The 12610-nt window shown below is 32.0% G+C and overlaps 1 protein-coding gene across 1 annotated transcript; it reads right to left on the reverse strand.

Annotated features, from left to right (window-relative positions):
• Positions 1-4351: 4351 nt before the first annotated feature.
• On the reverse strand, positions 4352-6206 carry LOC114181155 (protein DETOXIFICATION 51-like). Its single transcript, XM_028067515.1, has one exon. The coding sequence runs from the start codon at positions 6017-6019 to the stop codon at positions 4544-4546; it is 1476 nt and encodes a 491-aa protein (XP_027923316.1). The 5' UTR covers positions 6020-6206; the 3' UTR covers positions 4352-4543.
• Between the last annotated feature and the right edge of the window lie 6404 nt (positions 6207-12610).

Genomic DNA, 12610 nt, shown 5'->3' on the forward strand with positions numbered 1-12610 from the left:
AAATTATTATATATTTTCATTAATAAAAAGGTCAACTATATTTCTCATGAACTCCCAATATGGAAAAAGCACAAGTCAACTATTTCAATAAATATGAAATCGTGGTTGCACATAATTAAAGTACTATTGAAAGATAAAATTACTTTAATTGTTATCTACTAACATAAATTCCTTGGTGAACCAGTTTTAAGATCACTAAGTTTACTTTATAATTACATTTTATATCATTTTCCATTCACCTTCATAAGAAATTTGAGGTATATGGCATGAAAATGTTTTCATTTTCTATATTATTCATGAAAAAAGTTTTTTTTTTTATAGTAAGAGATATCATGTTTGAAATCAGGTTTATTATGTTTGAACATAACCTATTTTTCTTATTTTGTATCCATTAATTCTCCTCAAACATCAATATTTTTTTAATTCATTGTTAAAATAAGGACTAAAAAGTATTTTCCAAAATTAATCATGAGTAAACTTTTGGAAATATTTTGTCGAAAAAAGTTATGTTCCAATTCCAACCCAAATTCGTCTGACAAATGTTTCCAAAAGGTATTGTTCACTTTGGAGTAGCGTGAAGTGTTGTCGCAGTTTTGTTCTTAAAAGGTATCTCAGATGTTGGAGGAAGATGGAAGTATTTAAATTACTATTGGCCTTGACTTCTAAGTGACGTGAAATTTATTGAGTGTATCAGAACAATTTGTAATAATTTAAGATTTTCACACTACACACATTAAAGATCGTGCGAAAGTAAAATTGTATGATTTACTAATTGTTTATCTGTTATCATCAAAGTCGAACTATATAATGTATTAATTAATTCTCTCTAGGAACTAACATGATTGACAACACGTTTTTTTTTTTCAATAAATTAAGACATTCTTCTGTATCAAAGTTTTGGTATAATGTTTGTCGTATTATAACATGACATGGATATGTCAACTAATGAAACATTAGCACAAGATGAAATGAGAAGAGTGACTAAAATGGAAAGCCAAATTGTTTTCGATATTTATAATGACGTGCCCACATACTTTATCTTTAAATTTTATAGGTTAAATATATATGGTTGAGACAATACATAAATACACAATATAATTTAGTATTGAATTAAAACCTCAATATCACCATCAATGGCATATTTGATTTGGTGGTAAACAAAAATTATTGTGTGGTATTCACAAACACATCTAATTCATTCAAAAACTATGTGTCTGCCGTCATAAGATTTAATGTTTTACTATTATTATTACAAAAAGAATTATTAAAATAAAATAAACATAATTGCATTAGTTTTATTTTTAATTTTTAATGTTATTTATTTTATGGCCTTTTGAAGTATTACAATTCATAAATCCTAAAGTATAAAATTGCAGAGTTTTATGCCACAGATTTTTAAATCCACCAAATAGTCCACTGTTGACTCATGTTTTTAAGATTGAGACACACCATATAAATATCATGTTCCACTCTAAGAAAATTGAAAGAAAGAGAGAGAAAAGAAATATATAAAAATATGAAACAGAAACTTCTGATTTGTTTGGTACGAGTGATTTACATTAATTTTGACGATTTATGGAGATTAATTTGAAATTATTCGGGAATAGTATATATTTGATTTAGATAATTTGTGGGAAAATTTTGAAAGAGAAAAGGTTTAAGATGAGGAGGAAGGGATATATTTGTTGGAATTATTTTTAGTAAATTACTAATTTATTCTTATATTTAATATTTGATTTTTTTAAATTAAATTTATTTATTGGAATTCTTTAATTTTTTTCATAAATATTATTAGAAATTAATAAATAATATTGTAAAAATATATTTTTATTTTCTCAACTAATCTCTCATAACAATTTAAACAACATGCCTAAAGACAATTTTAACATTATATTAAAAGTAACACCTTCATTCACGAATCAAATTAACCACAAATATCAGTAATTTTTCCATTTAAATTCATCATCTTCTCATTGAATCAAATTTAAATCAAATTGTTCTACTTTCTACAGAGTCTCTCTTCAAATCATGAGTAAAAATCAATCTTTTATTTTCCACACTCCAATTCAAATGGGAAGTCAAAATTTTCTCATCCTATATGAAGAGTATGTTTTATAACTAAGCATATAAAAACGGATTAAATATGTTTTTAGTCCCTAAACTTTCAGTAAATTTTGAAATTAGTCTATTTTGAAACTTGGACCAATTTAGCCATTTATCTTTCGAAATACGTAAATTTAATTTTTTTAATCAAATTTTGTTAGGTTTATTTGATGTTTTGTATGCATTTCACGATTGTATTTGAGTTGTTTATAATGTTTGACACATTTTTGCTTTAATATTAAGTCAAATACTATTATAAAACGCGCTTGAAATCTCAAATAAACTTAACAAAATTTAATTAAAAAGATTAAATCCACGTATTTTAAAGATAAAGGACTAAATTAGTCCAAAATTTCAAAATGAACTAATTTCAACATTCACCAAAAGTTAAAGGACCAAAAATATATTTAACCATATAAAAAAACTCCTATTTGCTAAAAACTCAATATACATGTACCTTAATCAAATCATACGACCAAACACAACCTTAAAATGATCAATTCATTATTACATTATTTGTTCATATACCTCTAGTTTCTTGGTGAAGTTGGTGTTGGAGGAAGTAAGATTTTGAAATGATCCCGCAATAAAAGAAGTGAAAAGGAGTTATGAATTTGGTACATAGAATGAAAGGCATACTACAGGTTGTACTGGTGAGATTTGATAGCAATGGAGTGAGTAATTAATCAGAAAAATGAAGAAAGGAAGCAGAGGGTAAGTACGGGTTAGTACTAAGTGGTCCACCTTGCTTTTCACATGTGGTGCACAAATTCAGGGGGATTTTAGCCTTAGAAAGTGATGCATCATCAATTCAACAAAACTGCAAACCCTTCCATCTACCTTCTTTTTTACTGCAACAAAACACACCAGACTAGTCAAAAATTTAATTTCTATATTTTAAATTACTTTAAAAATAAGTAGTTTTAACTTTTAATCAAATTTTGTTAAATTTATTTAACGTTTCAAGCGTATTTCATTTCATGATATATATTATTTGAATTGTTTACATTGTTTGACCTATTTTCTCTTAAATGCTAATTCAAATATTATCATAAAATATGTTTAAAACATTAAATAAACTTAACAAACTTTAATTCAAAGAACTAAATTCACACATTTTTAAAAATAAAGAACTAAATTAATCAAATTTTAATGAGACTAATTTCAAATTTTATTTAAATTTGAGAAAAAAATTCTATATTTTAAATTACATTAAAAATAAGTAATTTTAAGTATAGTTTTACAGAGAAAGCCACCAGAGAATTCAAAATGATAACTTGAGAAAGAAAAAAAAGTTGGTAGTGGTGAATAATGAGACAAAAGAGTATTTTGTTTGGCTTGCAGAGTGTGTTCTCTCTCTCTGAGATAGATATTGGTCTGTTGAGAGCAGTGGCAGCCTCTGTTCCCTTCCTGCCCTTCATTATCTTTATCATGGCCACGCAAATCAACCACTTCTTCCCTTTTCGGATTGGAACACAAATTCTATGGCCAAAATTCATTTCACTTCAATTTTTTCTTCCCAACCCTTCTGTGTGTCCAAATTTGTTCCTTCTTTCCCTTTTCACCACCCTCACTCCTTTTCCATATTCATCAAATACTTACGGTGATGCACGTGATAAGGATATTATCATGGGTTGGTTTTTCGATGAGATTAATGTGTGAATGAAACGATCTTCCGTAGAGTACTTGTTGAGTGGAGTTGATATACCGTGTTTTTTTCTCTGCCAAAAGATAAGAAGAAAAAGAAAGAGTGGTAATGCAGTGAGAGAATCCTGCAACTGTCACTGATTCTGCATCTGCAACTCTGCAACTGCAGACGCAACAGACTCTGTCACTAACAGCAGTACAGTACCATCACCGTCTCTTCCTTTTCTCTCTCTCTCTCAATCCATTCTATTCACCAATCCAATTTCGCATCCGCCACGTGTCATCCATCTATTTGCAGTCTCCTGGACCACGTCACCTACATCACATCTCTGTCCCTTCTTACCTTCAACTCACCAACTTCTACGTGTAAATTTTCTTTCTACACTGTAATTTATATCAGGCTATTAGTAGAAACAATAATGTTGTTTCTGCAGACATTGAATAGGTGTGTTTGTAGTAATTTTGAGTATACGTACAAAATACGTAAACATTGTATAAGAAAATGTATACAGTTCGTAGAAAATTAGAGACAGAAGGTAAAAGTTAGAGAATGTAGTGTTTATTTGCAGTTAGGGGATAAGAAACAAAAGAGGAGAAGATATTGATATTGAAAAAGACAGAATAATGATGATCATCTCATTTATCCTTAATTAAATAGTACCCAGTTCCCACTGGAATAAAAAAATCAGCGGTGTAAAAAATAACAATTCTATCTCACAAATCTCGTCTAATAATATGAAAATTAGAAAAAGAAAAAGAATATTACACCGTCAATCAACATTCATCATCATTATCAAGTGTCAACCACCACGCCAATCAACGGTTCTTTCTGCCCGTCCGATCCGTTCCCGGAGTCATCAATGGCAGTCAACAGCTGGGCCCGGCAGGCCTGGTACTCCCAATCGGTGGTCCCGATCGTATACAACATCAGGCCCGCACAACAAACCTGGGCCGACAACAGGCCCAGCCAGAGCCCACAGAACCCAACCTCCAGCCAGAACGCAAGCCCAACGGCCACGGGCATCCCCACCAGATAAAAGGCGCCGAGGTTCACGTTCGCCGCCACGTTCGGCCGCGCCGTCCCCCGCACCACCCCGCACCCCACCGTCTGCGGACAGTTTCCAAGCTCGCACAGTCCCAAAATCGGCAGCGCCGCCGCCGTCAGCTGCAGAATCCCCTCGTCCAAAGTGAACATCCTCCCCCACCTCCGCCTCATCGACGAGGCGAAGATCACCGCCGAGAAACCCATCACGGCGGCAAAAAACACCGCCACCACCGCCGACATCCTGGCGCGTGGAGCCCGGTTCTCGCCGAGCAAGTTACCCACGCGCGTTGACACGGCCAACCCCAGGGACGAAGGAAAGACGTAGATCAACGACGTCGTTTGGATTAAAATCCCCATAGCCGCCACGCTGGCAGTGGGCTCCACAAGGAGTCCGCATAACAAGATCATGATCTCATACCACCACCACTCCAAACAAACGGACACGCAGCTCGGTGCAGCCAGCCGAAGCAGCGGCTCCCAGCCGGTAAAACACTCTCGGCTCGGCGCACTCCACGTGTCTAGGTGGACCCCACTTATCCACACATAGAGGAGCAACAGTCCCAGAATCGAAAAGCTGGAGGCGGCGGAGGCGGCGGCGACTCCGGCCACCCCGCGTCTCACGAGAACGAAGTTGAAGCCGACGTGGAGGAGCGTGCCGGCGAGGGAAGCTAACGTGACCGGTTGGGTGACGTTCTGCGCTCGAAGGTAGACTCTGATTGGGTGGAGGAAGGAGTTGGTGACGAGGTCGGGGAGGAGGTAAAGGAGGTAGTTTTGCGCCATTTTTGTGATTTTCATGTCTTGGTGTAGTATAAGGAAGATTTTGGACATGTTGAGCCACAAGAGTGAAATGGGGATTGAGCAACATGTTAAGAAGAGAACGCAGCGTTGGAGCGTGAGAGAGAGAAGCTTGGGACGCTTTGCTCCGAAGGCTTGGGAGCACAGGGGTTCCATTCCCAGGGAGAGTCCCGAGAGAACCGAGTAACCGGTGATGTTGGCGAAGGCTATGGCCAACGAACCCGCCGCCAGTTCGGTGTCTCCTAGGTGTCCGAGGAACAGCATGGAGACCATGGAACGCGCGTAGAAAATGAGAGCAGTGAGCGCTGTCGGAAATGCGACCTCCCACAGAGATTTGGCTTCTCGAATGAAGTCCCACATTGTGGAACGTGTGCTGAACCCTTGTGTCTGCTTTTCCGTATCATTGTACTCTGTGTTGGGTTCCAACATGTTGGAAATGAGGTTGGGAAGATTGATCGATGATTGTGAATACGATGACGATGATGGAAGAGGTTGTTTGTGTTTGTGTATGGTGTTGTGTGCAGAGGGGACTCTGTTCTTGTGATGGAGGAAGGGATCGATAGAGAAAGAAAGTAATGAGTATATGGGAGTGTGGGGGTGTGAGAAGGATGGGGGAGTTTAAATAGAGATTTTCATTTCCTTTCAATTCCACCCTGCGTGCTTTTTCACTCCTCTTTTAACCATTTTTTTAAATAATATATATTAGAAATTTTAAATTAAAATTTATAAAAATAAATATTCTTATTTTAAATGGTTAGTTAATTCAGTGTATTTTATTTGGTTCCAAAATTCTTTATTTTGACTATTGCTACCTATCAAATCAAAGCTCACACATAAAACATTCTTCTTTTCTATCTTTTCCATGCCCTCCTCTTCTCTTACCAAGTTTTAACCTATTTCTAACAAGTCAATATTTTTTTTTATCATGATATTTTAATACCTAACACATGTTTATATTTATTATTATTATTATTATTATTATTATTTCATTCTTATTTTTTTTCCTTTTCTTTATAAATATAAGTTATGGTGGAGATTCGTTGTTATAAATTAAAGGAAAAAAAAATGTTGTAAGGTACTAGAAATGAAAATGTGAATAGCATAAAATAGTAAAAATGTGGGAGGATGTCAGTGTGGTACTGAAAGGAACAATTCCCAATAACAGAAATGTTCTGTGTCTGTGATTTTTGCACACTGTTATGAGTTTTGATTCCGAGATGAGAAAATGAGAAGAAAATATTGTCTCGCTTTTAATTAAAAAATCAAGAAAATTTCTTCTTGCATTCATTGTTTCCCTCTTGGTAACTGAGATTTAAAATTAACAAAAACCTCCAACGAACTACTTAAATTTTTTTGAATAAGGTGCAGTTTTACAGTTACTTCTATTAAAAAAAATCTAATTACATTGATACCATAATCAAGTAAGAGCAATTGACTTCAACGCAGTAATCATGTCATAATGAAGCCATAAAAGCAAAGAATGTTTTGATTCCACTAATTAGGTTCGTAATAAATTGATTATCCTAGAAACGCCTTACGTATTGCACAATGGTTATCGTTAATTAAACGCAAAATAAAGGAAAACCCATCACTAATCGCAATAAAATGTTACGGGTCAAACACTAACTAATGTTGGGTCTTGTGTTTTGTTTCAAAATGGCATGTGATCAAACACTTTTATTAATTTAGTCGAAGAAGCAAAACACATAAAAGACAACATTTTTTTTCGAGGGACAACATCACACATGAACACAAAACACGTAATCCTATAATCTTTGTCACTACATTTATGCTTTTATTGCTTTCTTCATCACATATCAAAATCAAATTAGGTTCACTGCCAAAAATTTAGAGTTCGTATAATCAAAGTAATGCAAGCAAGTTTGGAATTAATTCACGTGTTTAATTTGGTTTTCTTCTACCATTTACTTGTTTAAAATGTTAATTAAGGTTAAATATATATTTTTTTTCAAATATTAATTCATAATTAAAGAGGTGAACATGAATTAGGCACTAATTAGTGGGTTGATATTTTAGGCGATTTGATTTTGTAGAGAATCTTTCTACTTTGCACTAAAAACAATAAACAAATAACGAGAAAGACAGACACGTGAGGGTCACACGTGGGGGCGTGAGACAGTAGATTCTATTCCTCACTGCAACTGCAGTGAGTTGTTGGGTTTCGGCCCAGGCTTGTCTGCTGAATTGGGCTTTGATATCAGACAAGTAAAAGAGGTAATTTCTTTTGTTTTTTATTTGGGAAAAAAAAAAGACTGAGATAAATGCATGAATGTTAGAATTGCTCTAAAAGAATTTAGAACCAAAGATGATTCTTTGAATCTTTGTGATGAAAGATATTATATTTTTAACCTCCTTTTATATAACTTTTGTGCATTTACTCCTTTTTTTTATTATTTTTGCGACTTGTGTACGGTAATATTTTCTTTCAAATCAACAAAAAATAAGTAATTATTAGATTTCCATCTTTACCAAAAACAAATATTATTCATTTTTTCTAATTACTATATCCAAATTAATACAAATTGAATTACGTTAATAACAGTTTTTTCGCATGTATTAAAACCAGTTAATTATTCAAAATTATTAATAATTATTCGGAAAATGATTTTACGGAAATATTTTTTTATTAATTTATATAGTTATCGAAAAATATATTTATTATAAAATAAAATTAAATATAAGTTTTGATGTTTAATTGAAAATTGAAAATGTTAAACAATATCACAAATAAAGAAATACTAAATCGTATTATTTAGCATTTACAAACTCCATTTTTTTAATATATTTTTATTATCTTTATTAATTGTCATAATGTATTATTTACTATTATAAGATAACAGTATTTATTAAAAAGTGAATTTAAAAATAAGTTTTAAAATATTGGTAGCTAAAATTTGGATAGTAAATGTTAACTATCAATTCAAACTATTTAGAAATCAATTATAAGTTTTTTTATTCATAATAAAGACTAGATATCAATAATTATTATTTTGTAAATTAATATCTAGATTAATCCCTCTAAATTAGTCATTATAATAATGATTAATTATTATTTTTTTATCTAAAATTGGTTGTTATTTAATAATTTGTTTTTAGTAAAACAAAACTCCAATTATTTTTATATATATATATATATATATATATATAATATCTAAAAATAAATAAGTTATTTTTTATAGTATCTAATTATATTCTATTTTGATAATATTCAATTCAATGCATCTTTGAATATTTAGACCAATTATGCTTGTGTTTGCTTTGTTTATGTTCTCCTTTGCCTTCTTTTGTATCAAGCCTTAAATGATCGAACATTCTATCCAAGAGTGAAACTAACCTCGACAAAATGTTCTTTTTTTTCATAAAATTTTATTTTCATAAAAAAGTTTGTACTCGGGATATTTTTTTAATAAATTTCTTGTAAATTTTAAAATTCTGTGATAACTAACTATCGTAAATGATTTCAAGACTTTTATAAAACACATAAACCTTAGAAGGTAAATTATTTAAAAACATAAGTGTTAACATATTTGTGTGTTTGCATTTTTTGATCGAAATTAAATGTTTATATATATGGTACATTATCTTTAAATAGAATTAAATAAAATTTGAATACCTGGTACTTTTGTGAGTCATACATTATCTCAACGGAGGAAGAATAATATACATTGTTAAAAATACAAAAAATTATAATTTCATGAAATATAAACTGTTAATATGACTTGATCAAATATTTACATTTAACTTAATTGATTTTATATTTTAAATGTAACAAAAAATTATTTATTTTTAATTAAAATTCATTAAACATTTATATCCTTCAATTTTAGAGTGTACGATGATTCTTATGAAAATCCAATTGTATTACTATAATTCGCTTGGACCCACCTGCAAGACAAGAAAGTGAAAACGTCAGCAGAGGTTCCCCCAAACTAAATTTCAGGAACTTCCTTTTCTTTTTAATTTTTCAAACCTGCATTTAGGTTTCAACTGACTTCAAAATTATAATAAATTATCCATTTTTTAACTCCTATTAAATTTAATTCAGCCTAATTTTTTAACTGAATTCCAAACACTCATTAAACTCATCAACAATCAAAGTCTTCTCCCCATTTCCCATCTCATTTCACCCCTATCAACGAATCATTGTATAGTTATTCTTATCAGGTTAGGTCAGTAATATATATATATATATATATATATATATATATATATATAAGTAACTTAATTTACGAATGATATTAGTGATTGATTCTTTCGTCGATAAATAAATCATCAACATTTGTCAATTTATTTGACGAAAAATAAATTTTATCGACAGATTATGATTTGTCAAAATCGATCTGTCAGTAATCAGTAAATTTCTTATAGTGACATATTAAGTAAAAATAAGAAAGTTGAACATTATATATAAAAATGATTTTTTTAAAATTTTAAATTAAAAGTGATAACTATTTTTTTTTCACATATATCTCATTCTCCGCGAAAATTATGCTATTTTTCAACTATGGCATATATATAGTTATGTTGTTTGAAAATTAGATATTATTTAAAGAACGTAATAATTATTAAGTTAGTATATATACATATATACATGAATAAGTTGTTGTTTGGAATTTAGACGTGAGTTTAAATTTTACATGAAATCAAGGAAGTTGAACATCATATAATGATGATTGTCCTAAGATTTTGAATTAAAAGTGACGTGAATCTTTACGTATAAGTTAAATTCATGTTTTATCAGTATTATATTTTTCCGACGTTGAAAGTTGGAAATATGTTTGATTAGGTTAAAATGATGTGTATGTGAATGATGTTTTAGCATGTTGGTGTTTGAAAGTTGAAAGGGTGGTGTGGTGTGGAGTGTCCCAGTTGGCTCACAGTGCACATGGGTGCGTGCGCAATTAACGGACCGGACCCTGCACAGGACGCTCCCGTTTTCACAAACAGATGGTTGGAAGGAAACATGAAACATCCTCTCATCAATTGGCCGCATTAGTACTATTTAGTATTTTACTTCCCTTCTTTCTCTTTCTATCTGTCTTTGTCGTGTTGAGTTGGTGTGGTTCACTGTTATTGTCCCTTCCACGCCTCACCCACTCTCCCTCTTTCTCCTATGCTTTCCCTTTGCATTTATTTCTATCTGCATGACATGAGAAAAACAAAGAAAGAGGACACATGAAATCATCACTATAAGGGTAATGCATGGTTGGTACTCTTCTCACTACACACTCTCTCAACAAGATAGAAACTGCTATTATTATTACTTTTTCTATGTAGGGAAGGGACTGTGACACATCAACAATGATGTATATGGACACCCTTTAATTACGTACACCAATTCTTTCTTCTTTTTTCTCATATATATATATATATATATATATATATGATTAGTTATTTATTTGATATAAAAAAATACAGAGGAGTCCCCACCATACTTCATCTGACAGCAATAAGAGTCTCACACTTGGGAGGCACCACTTCTTCTTTTTGTTTTCTACCATAAGAGGAAGCTCAACCCTATGCACATAATGCAGTGTTGTTGTGTTGTGTTGTGCTGTGTTCTGCCTCATTTTCTTCATATCTTCTCCACATTTTGGACTCAACGCTCACAAAATGCCACGTAAACTATTTAATTTAACCTCTTGTGCCTCCCAAATTTTCCTGATTCAAACATTTCTGTTATCCTCTTACAAACCCTTCTTTCTTCTTTTCTTTGCTTTATTTTTTCTGCATGCCTAGCTAAGTTTGGTTTGACACACATGCCAGCAACTAAGTTGCCTATATTATAAGTGGAATTGATCTTCAAACAAAAGTTACCAATTCAGAACAGTAGTACCTATCTGTTTAGGCAAGGACGGTGCCAAATTCAAATGCCACAAGTGACTAAAGCTACTTTATGCTAAGATTCTGAACCAAACAGATTAAGTGTATATATATTTGACAGTATATATAGATATATATCAGTGGGTGAATAGGTTGAAGGTTGAGGGTTTGGGTTTGGGGAACAGGCTCATTCTCATTGGGTGGTGGGTGGGGTGGGACCCTCCTTCAGAAGTCATATAGTGTCAATCCATAGCCACTTGATCATGGAGAGGCACATGAATGAGAGATGCCTTGTTGGATAACAACAACTGCCTTTGAACTTCTGGCATTTGTTTATTTATTGCTCATGCATGCCTGCTGTTGGAAAGTTACATGTTGCCTATGTTCTGGTTCTTCAAGTGGTACTTTAAGATTAAATTCAACATTTGTGGTTGAATATTTCAGAACGATCAGAAATAAGATCAATTTATAATATATAAATAATGTAAATTTATTTTATAAAATAATTTTGTAACGTTGAATTAGACTTAAAATTCTCTTTGTAACGTGTATACACACTTTTGTATCCCCTAAAGATTCTAAGAGAAGTGAGAGGGAAACATACCTTATATGATTTAGGGTTACTGTTGAAGAAAAACACATGATTTCAATTCAAAACAAATATAACAGAATAAAACCAAAGTATTATACTGTATACATGTGAAATATTAAGTGTAAAAGCAACAAGAAATTGATGAAACAGGTGACTTTATCAACAGATATATCAAAATACAGAAAGAGATTTTTTTGTATTTAAGATCCCTATATATTATGGCAAGGTTATGAACTTGCAGAAACATATTTTAAACGTTTTGGTTAAATAAATGTTTTGTGTCGGAATAAGATGGGTAGAGACTTCAAGTTCTACTCCATCACTGATTTAAATGTGAGATCAAGTAGCTTTAAAAAGGTCATAAATGTTGCATTTTATAGTTTATCTTCTCGGCACACTTGCATTTGTTCTGCTCATGTAAGCGAATACGTTTTGTACTTATCTTTTCTCTCTCTCTCTCTCTCTATATATATATATATATATGTATGTATACGCATATACACATACTTATAATAAAGTAGCAGTAGCACTACCAAGTATTTTGTTTCTCAACGGCTGGTATGGGGTCCAAGATGCATTATTTG

This window comes from Vigna unguiculata, chromosome 4 (genome assembly GCF_004118075.2).
Source record: "Vigna unguiculata cultivar IT97K-499-35 chromosome 4, ASM411807v1, whole genome shotgun sequence".
NCBI lineage: Eukaryota > Viridiplantae > Streptophyta > Magnoliopsida > Fabales > Fabaceae > Vigna > Vigna unguiculata.

What these genes read in the sequence shown, in the direction of transcription:
- LOC114181155 (XM_028067515.1), bottom strand. Translation starts at nt 6,019, where the DNA reads ATGTTGGAACCCAACACAGAGTACAATGATACGGAAAAGCAGACACAA.